This window comes from Periophthalmus magnuspinnatus, chromosome 1 (assembly GCF_009829125.3).
Source record: "Periophthalmus magnuspinnatus isolate fPerMag1 chromosome 1, fPerMag1.2.pri, whole genome shotgun sequence".
NCBI classification, from domain to species: domain Eukaryota; kingdom Metazoa; phylum Chordata; class Actinopteri; order Gobiiformes; family Gobiidae; genus Periophthalmus; species Periophthalmus magnuspinnatus.
In genome coordinates, this window is record NC_047126.1 from 21,392,942 (window position 1) to 21,410,401 (window position 17,460).

General features: G+C 36.2%; 1 protein-coding gene across 1 annotated transcript in view; it reads left to right on the plus strand.

Annotated features, from left to right (window-relative positions):
* The window catches only part of LOC117369651 (microtubule-associated tumor suppressor 1 homolog), a 61,122-nt gene that overhangs the window by 26,762 nt on the left and 16,900 nt on the right, over positions 1–17,460 (plus strand). Inside the window, 2 exon segments of the mRNA XM_055230494.1 lie at positions 7,256–7,353; positions 7,992–8,303. Coding sequence (XP_055086469.1) covers positions 7,256–7,353; positions 7,992–8,303 — 410 coding nt within the window.

Consider the following 17,460-nt stretch of genomic DNA (forward strand, 5'->3'; position numbering starts at 1 on the left):
ATGACTTTGATTTTTTTTTTTTTTTTTTATTCAATTCAGATGTTTAATTGAAAAAAGAGGCATTCTTACTCTTTAGTCTTTGGCCTGGTGTTTGTCTCCATATTGATAGACACGTTAAATGCCATACTGTGGACCATTCCACAGTACAAGCAGCTGGCTGATCCTTCACCAGAAAAGTTACTTGTGCACCGTTAGAAGACATGTCGTTCTTGTGTCGGCCACATTGTTATAATCTCTGACACCCATAGATCATTATTTCATAATTTGGACATTTTAAATTGATTTTATTGATCTAAAACAACTTAATAAAAGAAACAGGTCCGTAGACTTCCACGGTACAAAATTTTGGTTCCCAAGTGTCATCACAACAAACAGCCCTCCTATGGAAAGCTGCAGAACGTGGTAGCAAGTAGCAGATTTTTTTCCCGTTTGTACCGAAATGATTATGTGAATCTGCTGAATCCTGCGCATATCACCGATTAAGAACATAAAATTGGAGAACAAAGTAAGTACAGAGCAGTGGGTGTGTACCAAAGGCTGTGAAAATGGCGGTCAATGACGTCTTGAATAAAGAAGTAAGACCATTGCTCAGACATGCATGAATCACGTTAAATCCAACTTTGAGAGCGTTCATGAGGAAGGGAAACAACTATAACATGGTTAAAAGTTCTATAAAGCTGATTTTGAATAACAGGTCAGCTTTAAAATTGTAATTTTCCCAGTGATGTTGAAACTAAATTAATGCCACAAAGTCCCTGATGTAAAACGTGATTAAATCCACACTACACTCTGATTTATTTAATTCATTTTGGCAAACACTTTGCCTCAGTATTTCTTCCGTCTGAGCTGCCTCTACATCTGATCCAGCCTCACGTGCTTGGCCTCCTCCATAGACCCACTTCTGTTTCTGCTTCTGCTGTGATCGTGCTCAGATCTGGGGCACCGCAAGCTTTAGTCATCTACGTGCACGTACATACACACTCTATGGGTTTCCCCCGTGCGCCCTCCTCCGTGGTTCATGCCAGGCTGTCCACTGGTGCACGTTTTAATCTGACGTAAAGCTACTGCACACTGCAAAAAATAAATGTACGTAAGTCAGAATGACTTCAATTAAGAAGGACTTGCCTTGGTTATCTTGAATTTGACTTAGATTATCAAAACTGGGACTCCTCTTGGCAAATAAATCAGATAAAATATCTTTTTTACACCAATTTAATAAATTATTTGGCTTGCCAAATAAGTAGAAAAATCCAGATCTTGGCATAATATTGGTGCTGCTTGAAAATGAGAAATGTGATTTTTTTTGGAACATAATTAAAATCACAGTTTAAAAATAAATATAGAGACAAGGGGCTTTGTTTTTCGTTATTACACCATTGTTGTAAATGATTGGAATACTAATTCTAATCATGATTAAATCCCCCTTATGCATAAAAAAATCTGAGGTGGTTTTAAATCAAGATGAGTATTCTGCAAGTAATTTTACCTCATGCACTTATTTTACAGTGTAGTGCAGTTATTCTTGTTTGGTTGCAGGCGTGCGGCGCATGGGGCTTTAGAGGTCAGATGCTCTGGGTTTTGGAAAGTCTCTAGTGTTCATGATCGGGTCCCAAGGAGATTCAAAATACATTTAGGTCAAAAACTCTTCAGAGGTTTTAAAGTCCCAGAGTAGAAGGGATAGTCCGATACCACCGATACAATATCTGATATTCATCTTGCTGTAAAATCTATAGTACAGTAGTACTAATCTATAGTACAAATTTATGTTTATTGCTTTTGTAAAAATAGCTAAATATATTGTCATCTGGGATTTTCCTGCAGAACAGATATAGCCAATATTTACCAGATTATGAGGTTGAAGTAGATCATGTGAAGTGAAGAACCATCAACCTTTTATATAATAGTCAAATATAATGTGTACAACCAAAGTCATGTAGTCATTTAGCACATATAAAATTTGCTTAAAATTGTGTTCATTTTTTATTAAAATCTGCATTCAACTCATTAAAATTAAATCCATCACAAAATAAATTCTCAAGAACAAGACAAGACTAATAATAAACTTAAACTCTGTCTCAGATTTTCAAACAACCTTGTCTGCATTAGCCACAGTAGCACTTAATAAACATCTCTGCCACTGTACGCTGTAATTTACGGTTTCTATTTATGTCTCTTGTGGTCTCAGCGTCTTAAATCCTGGTTATTATTCCCTTTGGTCTGTTCTGTCCCTGATGTGGTTTGGACCTGATATTAAACACAGAGAAATGTTTTGGTGAAACCCAGAACATGAAGTCAAGCTGAGCATCTGTCCACATCTGTCAGAACAATTTAAAATAACTGGAGTATGTTTTGTATAAGAGACGAAGGTATAAAAATGAAATCAAACCATAGAATTCAGCTAAATATATGCTACTACTGTGCATTCTTAAAGAAGCTGATATCTTCGCCTGTGTTTCTTATGTTATTGAGTGTTAAAGACTACATTTGTGTAAGAATAACCCAATATTCTGTGTCAGTTAATTAGTGGGTAATGGAGTAACTCTTGTATTTTGAAGACAAAGTACAGAGAACTTATAATGCAAGTATCTCTGTCACCCCAGATCACCTATGCAGACCTCATGGCCGCTGAACAGTGTTATTTTATTTCTGATATTTTTTTTTTTATGAAATGAAGAGCCCATTAATAATTTTTGAATAATTCTTATCATTTGGGTTTAGTGCTTTAGTCCTAGGGATGCACAACCTTCTCCTCTTAACAGAATTTTAAATAATTCTGTCTGTTTTTGTTGTCAGCCCAATTAAAGCACGATTTCCCTTTTGAACCCCTCACATCAGATATAACTGTTTCCATGACATTTCAATAATGTGACTCCAGAAATAATTATCTAATTTCTGGTATCTATGGTACAAACCTTTCCACACATGACAATTTGGATCCTGAAAGCATCTGTGGAGAATTTCAAATAGTAAATATAACCAGGTTGGCAGTGTGAGCACAGCTGTGACCAGTACATACATTTGTTGTGTGTGACTGATCTGTGAGTGAGTGACTGGAATTCATGGTTGGAGATTGTAGCTAATGCGTCTGTAAATGTGCCCCAGGATGTGACTGTACAGTGATGGTAACAACATCGTAACAAGTACATGTGTCTAACTGAACATGTGTGTCACCACAGTGCCTTGTTGCGGGGGAGTGCTTTTCTCTCCTGTTTCCATGGTAACTGAGCAGGTGCCTGTTTTATTAGGTCAAGGAGACTGTAACACACAAGGACATTCAGAGTGGTAACATCAACCTTATCACCTATGTAGAAAAGAAAAGGATAATTCATATAAATTCCACAAACATCTGGTCTATGTAAAAGACCTATTATAAACTAAGACTTAAAGTCCAAAAGTATTTCAAAAAGCCCAATCATGCATAACATTCAAACTTCAGTTGTATTTCATTGTTAAAAGCTGTTATGTTTGTAATTTGTATTAAGTGAAGTTTGTCTAGGTTGAGAATCAATTAAATAGAATAGACATTTTGCCATTATATCTTAAAGGTGCACTAATGCAGCATTTCTGGTGGAGAAACTTGTCTGTTTTCTTTTTGCCTGGAATGTTTCACACACAGCATGTGACAAGCAGATGATACCACTAAGCAGACTGTGTTTTTGGAAAAAAAAACAAAAAAAAAAAACACCTGTAGTTCATTATACAATCTATATATTTAATAACATACTATGGAAAATTTCAGGCAAAGCAATAAGATCTCCTCAAGACAAGCACGTGGACCCTCCTCCAGAAAAGTTACCACAGTGCACCTCTAACTAGAATAAACATGTGACAACAAATTATGAAGCCAAAGATTGCACTCTGATGGATGGTTTTGCCAGACTAGGTCGTCCTTTCTACATTTTGTTCAAATCCAGAAGTGTTTGGAATCGGACCACAGAGCATAACAAACCTCTGTTCTAACTTGGGACGACCCACCCACAGCCGCTAATGCATGTGTCTCTCAAATGCAGAAGACATCTCCTCTTGTACCATTTAGAACAAAATATTAATTTACCTGAAATAAATACAAGTTTAGGGCCATGATTGTTGATTTTGTAGAAATCTTTTTTCCTCTTTTTTAACTAAAGCCAGCATGATTTTTTTACCCAAACGGGGCATGCAACTCTTTGATTGGTTAATGCACTTGTCAATCATGCCCCTGGAATTGAGGAGACAGGACACACGGTTCCAGACCCACTCAACAAAGCATGCATTTCTGGTTGGCCAGGTAAATAGATTTTAGTGATGACCCAGCTGTTGTGTGACTCACTGGGAACAGTTTTCAGTCCCACACATTACCTCTGAATAGGAGGATTACAGTATGGTATTGATGAGTATCTGGGTCTGGACAACCCTACTACAAATAAGTATAAGGATAAGCAAATAAACACAAGCATAAGAGTGTGTGGTTTGTCTCCTGATGCACAGATATTTTCCTATGAGTGAAAACTTTCACACCGGCCTATATCCTACCTACCTCCCCTGCTTCTCCTTACAGCTCTGCCTCTTTAATATTCCCATTGAGACATCATACTGCTGGTACACTAAGATTGGTTATATTCTTATATCATGTAAATTTCTATATAGATTTGTGCTCTTAGATCAAATTGTATAAAAAATCTTAGTATGGATGGAATTATTTATTGATCCACAGGGGAAATTACTTGGTAGGTCACTACTTATTACTTAGTAGGTCACATATTACAAAAAAACTATTAAATCAAATAAATAAATAAATCAAAAATATTTAAAGATTTCTACTCTCCAAAAATTAAAAGATTTACACACCTATGGAGCCAAGAGCACTATAATTGATTGGTACTTGATAATTTTGGTAATTGATAATTTACCACCCTGATTTGTGCCGACCATTATATAGTGTACCACATATGACACTCTTGGGTAGCCTCTAGTTTGTTTGTTTTTTTGTTTGTTTTTTGTTCTAATATGCTAATGTGCTAACTGTTTCTCTCTCAGTTTGGGCTCAGCAGCTTTGCATGACTCCATGGCCTACAGGTACATGTCCCCATCTTAAAACTCAAGCAGACGCAACAATAGCTCCTGAGTTTGAGGACAATATGACCAATAGATGGCATTGTTGCAAATGAACTGCACATAGGCCTACATTATTGTAAAATATTGAGTACCCACAATGTTAAATTTAAGTGTTACGTACGTCGATCAGAACAATTACTATGTTCAGAAAATGGTAGTTGGAACTATATTTTGGGGGGCTCAGTCTTTACCATGTGCACATTTCTTTGCACTAGTGGGAAGAGAGGCCTGTACTCATTAACTATAGCATAAAGTGCATTCAATATTACAGTTTATTGTATTTTCGTTAGCCCTTTATCACACTTAAAATTTTGTTATTGTGACAGGCTTAGTGTTGTGAATTAAATTACTGATAAGTAGATAGATTTTATTTTTATAACAATAGACTAACTGCTTTGCATGCCAAATCCTACCACTGTCAAATGACCTCTTCTTAGAACTATTCTGTCTCTACGGACAGTGTTATGTGTCTGTTTCTCAGTACTAAATGTTAATCCTTTTTTGTGAAATAGGAGAGTCAGTCTGATAGAAGCTTTGAGCCAAATCCATCTCTGGCTTTGGTTTAGGAAGGAGCAGAAACAAAACAATTCCAAACATGTTATAGTACATTTTCAGTAACCTTGTTCAGATGTTTTGTTTCTTAATTAGATTGTACTTTTTCAAGCGATTAGCTTTCAGACACTCTACTTTTACTGCTACTTAAGTAATATGTGTAAACACTACTCTTACTCTTACTTGAGTAAACGTTTTGGTTCCTCTTCCCACTGTGAGCGAGTCTACAAGTAACAAAAGCTTTATGTTGACAATATTAAATGATTTGAACATTTGTTTTTTCTTCCTCCAATGACATAAACCTAAAATTATAAATCAGGCGTTACGTCCAGATTATACTCTTAGTTATATTTAATCTTATATTTAATCAGCTGAGTAGTAGTTTACCCAAATACTTTTTTTTAACTCTTACTTGAGTAATTTCTTGGAAGTAGAGAGTTCTACAACATATTGATGAAATCACACTGTAGGGAGAATTCTATCTACAAGTTAGGCACAATTTTCATGCAAGACACACACTGCTTTCAAAAATATGTATTCATATATTTTGTATTTGACAAATAAGTTATTGACTCTTCCAAGGATCCATTAGAGGTCCTGGGTCCTGGAAGAGAGACTGGAAGAGAGAGTGGAGTAATGCAGTGAGCATAGGAGAACACTGGAGAACAAATTGCTTTGTCTCTGCAGTTAATGGCCTTCTAATGGACACACACACGCACCCACCCCCACACACATGCACACACACACACATGTTGGGTTTCCATGCTTCTTGGGGACATTACATTGACTTCATTAATTTCCTGGAGACTGATCTTAACCTTAACCATAGTCACTACTGTAACTATAACCTGTTTTAACCTATATATGATTTTTAAAACATGTTGCAAATTTAATAATAAAGGATTTACAGTACCACTGGATGGTTTGAGATAAATATCTGAAGCATTGCAATTGCGATTAGAATTGCAATTTATGTTTTTCAATAAAAGGATTCTGTTCAAAGTTCACATTTTAAACACGTCCAGGAGACAAAAAGACTGAATAATAAACTAACAAACTAATACCAGATTCATATTTTAGAACATCTTTGTACAGATCTAAACTACAGGATTAGAAGTTTATATCCAAAATAAAATTTTATATTTTGTTTGTAGAGGAAATTATGGTACTTAAAAAATTGCAGCCTTTGCGATCTGCTAATTCAATTCAAATTAAGGTTTCGATTCACTTACGATTAATCTTGCAGGCCCAATCCCCACAATATAATAAATACCCGCTCTCTCTCACACACACACACACGCGCGCGCACACACACACACACACACACACACACACACATACTGTCCATTAACCATGCAGTCCCATAACTCCTGCTCCTCAGTCAGCTGGGCGTCTTCTCATTTTACAAAACCTATGCATGTTGGGCTAAACATTTCAGATTTCCAGTTTCATTTCAGTACATTTTGGACATATTTTCTTATTATGTAGGTTTATTTTTTCAGTAATCATTAGTTTGCTGTTTTATTGTGCTATTGGGGATAATGTATATTCGCTATGCTAAACGCTGGTTCGACCAAGCGCAAACTAACCGGACGACGTTGTTTTGCAGTGGACAAAAACAAGAGAGAAGTACAGACCAGAGCCTCGAATGTGAGCGGAGACAGAGCAGTGACCAACCAAAACCAGAACCAGAGCAACAGTGAGGGGGTAAGTGGTCTTATTTTAAGGCTGAATCATTGGGGAAAAATTGTGATTTTTCTGACGAGCATTGTATTTGGATTAGATTTGTGATTTATGTTTTAAATCATAAATCTAATAGGCTCCTGTTCAGAGTTCACATTTTAAACCAGGAGAATTGACAAAAGGACTGAAATGTAAACATGTTTGTACAGATCTAAACCACAAGGAGTTTTTATGCAGTATAAGACAGGATATTTTTATTAATCTTGCAGCCCTAGTACATTTACATGGTCAGAAAAAAATCTGAAAACTAGAATAATTAGATCACCCAATAATTAAATAGATATAACTATATTTATGTATTTTAGCTAGAAATATGCCACATTTTTCCTACTCAAGAGACATAATATTTTATTTTAAATAGTTCGATTTGACCCACAGAATGTCCATTTTCATGTACATTAACAATTTTTTGTTATTTTCCTTGATAATTACAAAATTATGGCAGGAAAATTTAAGTTTACCTTGTTTAACAACATGAAATTGTAAAAAAAAAAAAAGAAAGAAAGAAAGAAGTAATGTATATCCAGCTGCAAAAATGTCTTATTTGCTTGAAGAATGTTTGAATTAATTTAACCAGTTCCTCTTAAATGTCTGTCCCTCAGGTCCCAGATGCAGTGAACACTCCCTCGGCCTCTCGTGTCCCTCTGGTCGATACAATCAGCTCCAGTTCTGCCCAGTCTCCAACTCTCTCTAAACCCAAAACCTCCGCTCGCTCCAGCCCCAAAACAGCCTCCCGTCTTCAGCCAAGTGCACCCAGGACCACCCCCTCCTCTTCCCTGGTGGAGGATGTGAAACAATCAAAGGAGCAGGTGGAGAGGAAGAGCCAGACAATCGTACAGCTCAGGAGTTTTCTGCTGCAGGGGAACAGGAGGGTGGAGGCACTGGCTCTGGTCATACAGCACCTGTTCAGTGAGGTGAGTCAAGGGGTGGTTCATTCAGGGTTAATGTTTATATATACAGGGTACAGAGTATTGCAGAGCCCTGGTCCTGGTTTAGTCCTGGTTTAGTCCTGGTTTAGTCCTGGTTTAGTCCTGGTTTAGTCCTGGTTTAGTCCTGGTTTAGTCCTGGTTTAGTTCACGTATCTGCTGGAGCACTGAACAGGTTGAGTCATGGTGTTGAACAATTTACAAAATTATAACACAATGTTAACCAGATTAATTAAATGTACAGGGATGAAATTGGTAAAATGTTGTTGGAATGCATTTTGTATTCATTTCACAGCTAACTTTAGACAAAGATTTAAGTTGAACGCTCTATATTTTATTGGCTTCAAATCAAATCGTTATAGTTCAGGTTAGGTGGCTTTTGCTATTCATATGAATAACAGACCTGTATGACCCCTCAGGGCTTCCTTACAAACCTATAACAATTACAAAGAAGTCTGCGATCTAATGATTACTTTGAGCTGTCACCTCATGTCACCAGGGCATGTTTAAAATCTTATAAAACATAAACACCCTGCACCTACATACTGACTAGTCTACTGCAGATAATGTCAATGATAGACTTGTTTTAACATGTAGTCTCTATAAGAACAATATTTTGTTTAGAATATTACTGTAGTCATAATTACAATATGTTTTTTCATGTGGATGTGGATGCCGATTGTTTAGGAGACGATTTTTTTCTGATTGGTATGTAGGGCAGATTTTGATCATTTTACCTCAATTACATGAGTTGCAACAGATTTATCTACAACTAATGTTTCACTGTTTCACCTATTAGAGAACAGTATAGTCACATTTTGTACAGTTCCCTCTTTGCACTTAAGCTCAAATAAAGCTTAATGTCTTTTCTTTAGTCTGGTGGTCAGCTGAACTAATATCTACTTATCTCTAGTCTCTAGTTATTACTTGGCCAGGCTCACTATGGTAGAAGTGCTACTACCATTTACTGACTATGTATTTAATGGGATAGAATAGGGTTTTTTTAACAGTAGTAACTTAATGTTGGTTACACTGAAAGAGCAGAGGATCAGAGTCAATGTAGTTCCTTCAAAACAATACAATGCTGTCTATAAAATATTCTACAACTTTTGAAATTTAACAATCCTAACAGAGGTAATGAGTAATGCATCTTTTTCCCATTCGAAATATATAATATTTTGTTAGTTTTTCTATGGCAGCAGTCCTATTTTCTTATCATTCTGAACCCATTGATAGGTATAGAAAGATAAATACCTGACACAGCCCAAACAGTAGCTTACAATATTTTGTTTTTGATTGTTGATTGCTATGGTAACAGTCCTGTTTTTTCATCATTCTGAAACCCATGGATACTGATTGAATTATTAATGTTTTACTACTACTTGTTTACAGTTTTTGACAATACTACACAAGCACATGATCCCTAGTCAAAATTATTAGCCTATACCTTTTCAATTGTTAGTTGCCTTTAGACTTTTCCAAACATGTTTGACACTTGAAATCTCTTAAATGTTCCTGTGTTTGAGGAGGTAAAATGAGGTAAATGAGGAAACAGCTCACAGATCCTCCTTCCCCTTTGGCAAACCAGCAGCAGTACCCTGTTATTACCAGTGTAGACATTGTAAACAATGGATTGTAGTGGTTGTTTTTAGCCATTAGCATAGCAGTAGCAACAGTGATTGCGGTGATGGGGCTTGCCTGAACACGTATCCAAAATTCATGAAAGTGCATATCAGAGATTTATATGTTTTTCTAATAAATACTTTTGGATAGTATCTATTGTAAATATTTAAGTCCAGTGGCAGTTGATGGGAAAAAATACCATCCAAAATGCAAGGACACTTAACACACAGAACACATATTTTTATTATTCTAATTGTAATTATTGTGTAATTTAGTTTTTGCCCTCATTTACACTATTGTATGGTTAAGTATGTTTTAGTCAAATTAGCTAGTCGAACCTAAGAACTACAAGCACTTTAAGAACTACAAGGCTTAGCATAACATAAAATAACTTTTTAGATGTTCCAGTTCTCCTATTATCAACTAAGTTTATTGGGTCTGAAAGTCTCCAAATTCAGTATTAGATGGAAGAGAGAGAGAGGTAGCGTTGACAGTAGTAATATTCCTTATACTGTATCCTTTGTGGTTCTTCATAAATTATAGGCTGCACTGGTGTTGTGAATAATAGCATAGTGATTGTGGCTAAGCTGTGACATAAGCTCCTGTGATGGACTTGTTTTGGAAACCACTGTTTCCTGTAACTAGTGTGAAATATGGTAAAGTAAACTAACTGATAATGCATTTATTTTTATTGTCTTTTACTGTAATATAATTTAATGTTTGGCTGTATGATATGGCATGTTTTTATTTGTGCAGAGACAGTGCATAACAATACATTAACCTAGACAAAAGTTATAGTAAAGATGCTGGTGCCAAGTTATAGCATGAATGCTAATTTACACCTGTAGTCCCTGAGCAGGTTGGTGGAAATATTGAAAATATAAATGGAATTCAAAGCATATAGACAAATTGACCAAAAATAAATTTATAGATATTGCCCGGGGTCACATTGTTGAAATACTATTTTAAAAACAATATACAAACAAACACATAAGCACGTACATTCTTACCCTTCAATAATAATAATAATAATAATAATAATAAGGAGGCATTAGATTTATACAGCGCCTTTCAGAATACCCAAAGCACTTTACAGTGCATTCATTCACTTCATACTCGGTGGTACTGTAGCCACAGCTGCTCTGGGGCAAACTGACAGAAGCGAGGCTGCCAACCTGCACCATCAGCTCCTACACACATTCCATATTTGTTGTATCAATGTGGCACCTGGTATTACAGGTGGTCTCCAATCTATGTGCTAACCAGGCCCAACACTACTTAGCTTCAGGGATGAGATGAGTTCAGGCATTTTCATGACAATATGGCCGTGTAGCAAGCAAATTTACCCTCTTGAAGAAGTATAAATTCTTTTCTCAGTTTGTGCTCTGTAGAATTGTTAAATAGAGCAGATATAAGTGCCTCTCTGTGTGTTTGCCCTGGTTAATGTGCGTTCAGGATGTGTCTGTCTGCATAAGGACTCACTGAAGGAGCATAGTAAATATTTGCAGTGTCATTATGAGCTTGTGTGGAGTTATGGTTTTAGAGGCAGCTGCTGCTAATCTGCCCTTCACTTTTACTCCAGTGTCACTTATGGATGGTCTCAGTTGACCATTTTAACCACTATTTGCGTGTTTCTAATGCTTTGAGTAATGTACTATAGACTAATCCCAAAATGTACTACATTTCAAGGACATGTAAAACTGGATACTTTGTTGCCACTAGTTCACTTCAATAATCTGATAATAAATCACATTAATAATCATAAGTAGTAATAAGTAAATATAATCACACTTGGACCTATGCAGTTATTTGTTTTGTTTGTGCCCATAACATAGAGTTTTGTACTCTCATTGGGCTCTTCCTGTATAAATAAAGATAAATTAAATAAAAATATAACTATTACATGTAGAGGTGATAGGGCTGCTTGATTATTCATTTGGAATCGTTTCTGCTGAAAATGTTCAGACAAATACTCCAAGCTGATATTTGAAGTGCCACAACAGCAGAACAATCGAACACTTACCTCCTGCATGTTTTTCACAAACAAAACAGTCTGTGTGTCCGCTAAAATAGATGCCTGCCGGCATCGCCATGTTTGTTTTGGTGTTTCACCCTTGGCTTTGTCCAAACTACAGTTCTGTTTTGTGATTGGTCGAGTCTTGGGGCGGGCGTGGAGCGTATCATTTACATAGACCTAAACCTGTTTAGTGTGAGTTCTGTCCCGTGTATGAGCAGTTATCTTTGTGCATATCTTTGGCTGAGGGAAAGTCTCATATAAAAACAACCTGTTATCTCCACACACGTTTATGGGCTGTTACATAAGTCTGAGCATGCTGTTCCTTTTCTAAGCTCTATGTGTGCAAGAGCGGTTCTCATTATGTGGTGTGTGGACCAGTAGTGATACTGGGGATTCCCATTGTGGTATTCATTCAGAATGATTAGGGCCATTGTCATAGTGATTGACTATTTAAAACTAATATTACATCTTTTGAATTTAAAAAAGTCCTCAAAATGTTGTATGTAAGGCAAGGCAAGTTTATTTATATAGCACAATCCGAACACAAAGTAATTAAAAGTGTTTTACAGAAAAAGAAATACATTAAAATCACAATACAATCAAAATAAAAATAAATAATCATCAAAAAATTAACATTAAAAGTACATTTGTAAGAGAGGCATGTTACAGTTCATGTTTTTAGTGCTGCTTTAGTAGTCCTGGTTTGGTTCCTGTTTAGTCCTGGTTTAATCCCCCTCTAGATTTGCTGCCTCTCAAGTCCTGATTACTTTTAATTTGGGCTTTAGATTTAGGTTTATTTAATCCTGATTTAGACACACGTGTTATCCTGGATACTGATTTTTTAAGCCTTCTTTAAGTTTGTTTTTTTAGTTTTTGATTCCTTATTAAGTCCTCAATAACTTTGATCTAGAGTTAAAAAATATTTTATATATAGATATATAAGTGTATGTTGTGTATATATATGTATGTTATGAGGATTTTCATTTTTGTCAGTATCACCCAGCCCAAGCAGTAGTAGTAGTAGTAGTAGTACCCTTGTTTATATAATTGATCTGAATTGAGTTGTAGTAGGCAGCGCATATGTGGGAGGTGCAGGAATGTCCCAGCTGCTGTGAAGTCTTATCTAAAGCACTTCTACCAATGTTATCTAATCTGGTACTTAAAAAAAGGTGCTAGTGAATATAAACCACAGCACACTTACAGCGAGGACTACCCCAGGACCAAACCAGATCCAACCAGTACGAGCCTAGAATGTTCCACAGTATATTTAGTTTACTTTAGTTTACTTCAGGTCACGGACAATGCACATAAAAAACTATAAAAAACATGATAATCTACACTCTGAGCAAGAACTGTATCTTTTTTAAAGCATTTTTAAGGGTCCTTTAAGGGTAGAGGAGAGGGGGTTTTGGTGGGTGGATCTTTCTTCTGCTCCTTATGGCTAATGTTTTATGACTTGTCGTAAAAAGGTTCAATACAATGGAAGACACCATGATCCTGTGGTAGGGTTGGGAAGAAACATTGACAGCCAGATACTAATTGATACTAAAACTAATACTGACACTTAATGTGGAGCATAAGTACTGCAAACTTGATCTATAACAGAACTATTATGAGACCACTTAAAGAAACTACAATTACATTCTATTGTATAAATTGTGCTTTTCCACACAATCTTCACTGAAGAATGTTAAACAACTCTGTTCAAGAAATGTGACTGTTTTGGCACATTTTATTAGGGATAGTATATTGGTTATCGGGTGTAGGATTTCCCAGATATTTATAGGTGCGATATTAAACATTTGGTTGATATTTGGCAACAATATTTTTTCTGCACTGTACAAGTTTCTGTGCCCATGTGTCATTCACAGTGTGTCCTCAGTGCATTGGATTTATCTTTTTGACCAGACTAATGAGTGAAAATATTTATAAAATATTTATATCCCAGATTAATACATATAGTTTTGTTTTTTTTAACAAAGCCAGTAAGTTAAATTGTAAAATTCACTATAACTTAACATAACTTTGGTCTGTACTACAGATTTTTAAATCTTAATATCAGTATTGGAAAATATTGTTTATCGGCCACAACAGCAAAACAAATGTTGAATATTGATGTCAGCTGAAAAATTCCATATGAGATCATCCCTACGTTTTACAGACCTGAAAGAACAAAAACAATGAAATTTGGCAGTTAAACATGCGCCATTCCTTCTAGTGTTATGTGCACATGACAAACTCAAAGAGTGAAAGATAAGCAATAAGGTGGGAGGGGCAACTGACATAACTCACATTCCAGTACAGTTTCCAAGCAGCAGAAGTTGTGAAGAAGAGAGAGTGAGGGAGGGAAAGAGAGAGGTAGAAGAGAGAGAGAGGGTGAGATAGAAAGAGAGGGAAGTGAGAAGCGAGGGGGAAGCTGAAAGAAACTGAAAGAGTACAGGACTGAAGCAGAGGAGAAAGAAAGGGAGGATTGGGAGAAGTGAGGGAGAGTTGAGAGAAATGGAGAGAGAATGAGAGTGAGGCGAAGAGGACTAGTGGGGGAGAAAAAGGGAAAGAAATAGACAGAGAGAGAGAGAGGGCAACGGGGGTGGGGGAAGGGTCAGTAGGGTAAAACAGTGAGAAAAGAGATAAAGAAAAGAGTATACTAATCAATACTATATTATATTGACAAGAAAGGTAAGAAAAAAGAGGAGAGAAAGATAAAAGATGAGCGTGAAGGAGGGATAGAGGTAGAAAGAGACAAGAGAGAAAGAGGGGAAAGAGAGAGAGAAAGAAAGGGAGGCAGAGGAAAGAGAGAAAGGTACTGGGAGAATGGAGAGTGAAAGAGAGAGGGATAGAGGTAGAAAGGGAGAAGAGAGAGAGAGCAGTGTATGTCCTTAGGGGAGGACTTATGTGGCAGGTACAGAGTGGGAGGAGCCTGGAGCCAGATGAACTGTCTGTCAATACAACCTAACATTTGGAGAGCAGCTGTAAAAGACGCAGGAGCGAGAGTAGCAGTAGTTAGCATAAGCAGCATAAGTGGTAATAGTTTTAGCTTTAGCATGAACGTTTGTTATTGTTTATGATCCGGTTTGGGACCATAGCGTGACATGGGAGCTAACGGGAGCAAAGCACTCCCCGATAAAACCAAACCACCTTCAAATCAACAGAAGCTCAAGAAGAAAAGAAAGGTTGGTGCAATTTAAATATATAGAAAAATGTAAGATCTTAATGCAAGAATAGTTTTGTTAGTTATTATGGAGTTTACAGACCAGGTCTCGCCTGGTGTAAAAGCTACTTTACTCCAGTTTTTGGGCATCTTGTCCTGATCACCTGTAGCCTTGGTTTAGTCCATGCCTTGACCAGGTTTAGGCGAAGTTTAATCCTGGCTTAGTCTTTTTTTTAGTATGGGGAGTTTAGGCCTGCTATTGTACTGGAATGGTCTAGATTTAGTCCAGTTTCAGTCCTGGTTTAGTCTTGTGAAATTTTCCAAATTTTGCCTTGTTTTGCTATTGTTTCTAGAGCCCCAAGTTAGTCTAGATATAATCCTGGTTTAGTCCATGTCTAGACGAAGTTTAGGCAAAGTTTAGTCATGGTTATATTACAGGGAGTTTTGACCTGCCATAGTCTTGGATTGGTTGGATTGGTTAGTTCAGTTTCAGTCCTGATTTAATCCATGTTTAGATAACATTTAGGCACATTTAAGTCCTGGTTTACTCCTGGGGAATTGTCCTTATTTTACCTTGTTTTGTGATTGTTTCTAAAGCCCCAGTTTCATCCTCATTAAGTCCAGTGTCTTGGCCTTGGTTTAATCCATTTGTAGTCCTTGCTTAGTCAAGGTCCAGACCAGGTTTAGATAAATTTTGTCCTTATTTAGTCAGATTTGATTTAGTCAGACGTGGTTAAGGTGCAGTTTTAGTCCTGGTTTAGTTCTAGTTTAGTCTTTGATTATAGTCGTAGCCCTGGATTAATCTAAATTCTTTTCTGATCCTGGTTAAGTTAATTTTTATTCCTGGTTTATTCTTCCTTAAGATACTTTTTTCTCCAACAATACACTAATAACTAAAGTATGTGAAAGTTGAATGGAATATTTGACAAACTGCTCATTTAAAAGGAATTAGAAAAGGAGTGCTTAGATGCTTTCGTAGTTCTCATACCAAGCTGTCCTCACGCATTATGGACCTAAACAGGTTTTTGTCATCTATGTACGGGCATTATAATGTATTACACAATATTACACAGTTCACAGCTGTTTGCATTTTGTTATTAAACAAACACAAATAAGATTTATATTGTTAATAGAATATAGTCTGCTTTAGATCTGGTATAGTACTGGTTTAGACCCCGATTGGTCCTGGTTTAATCTTGGTTGTTGAATAAAGCATTTTATGTTTCATTTTCTCATTAGTTTGCATCTTTTGTGTAAACCATTTGAATGTCAGTGTGTCATATTTGAAACCACATGTCTTTATTTTGCAATTGCAATGTTGACTTATCCAGAAAAACTTGTACCTTAGCCAGTAGCACAAGCTGAACTATCTTAGCACTGAATCAACTACATTTACAAGTCAATTCACTGTACATCCAGGAACATTAACATTTGAGATAAGAGTGAAACATGAACTGATAAACTAATACAAGAATATATGCATTTCAGAGCATGTATTTAGAGGTCTAAACTAGAGGATTAGCAGCTTTTACACAGAATAAGACCCAAAGGAAACACATGGACATTTAGTTATTTGTATAGGACATTCTATTGCCTGAACAGCGGCAATTTTTGATTAGGGCTTCATGATATGACAAAAATCTGCAATACGCCTTTTTTTTACAGTTCAGTTAAATTAGATAAGATAAAATCTTTATATCTCTGACAATGGGGCAGGGCAATTCCAGTGTTGCAACATAGCAAAGATGCTTTAATTTCCTCATCAGTCATTGGTCAAAATAATGAATTGATGAAAAAAACATTACATTTCTGCCATGTGGCAAATTTGTGTTGTTGAGATTTCATATTCTTTTTCAACATTTACTGGAATTTTTGCCACTTTAAGCTCAGTTAAATTAAAACAAAAACGTACATACTGTACATTAAAGCAGTGATTCGTAACCATAGCACACCCTGTTTAGGGCCCCAAATTCAGAAGAATATAATAATAATTTAATAATTTAATATGAGATTTTGCCCCATGATACTTTGTTCAGAAAAAGTCGGGCCCTGAGGTAAAAAATGTTAAGAACTGAGACTAAACCAAATCATGAATAAAATCTACCTTTTTGATTCTAACTGTTCTACCTTACTTTACAAATAATTGAACCCAACAAAATCAGTACTTTAAATCTTAGTACTTTGCTTTGTTTTACTCATGTCCAGCATCTGTTCTCACTGTGGCCCTACTCCACACTGGACAGATGGACTTTACGACTGTGAAAGCAAAAGTCCAAACACTATTGTAACGTATATGGCTGTGCTACTGTTGTTTTAGTAGGGTCCTCTGGTTTAGTGCAGCTGTCAGGACGTGTGCA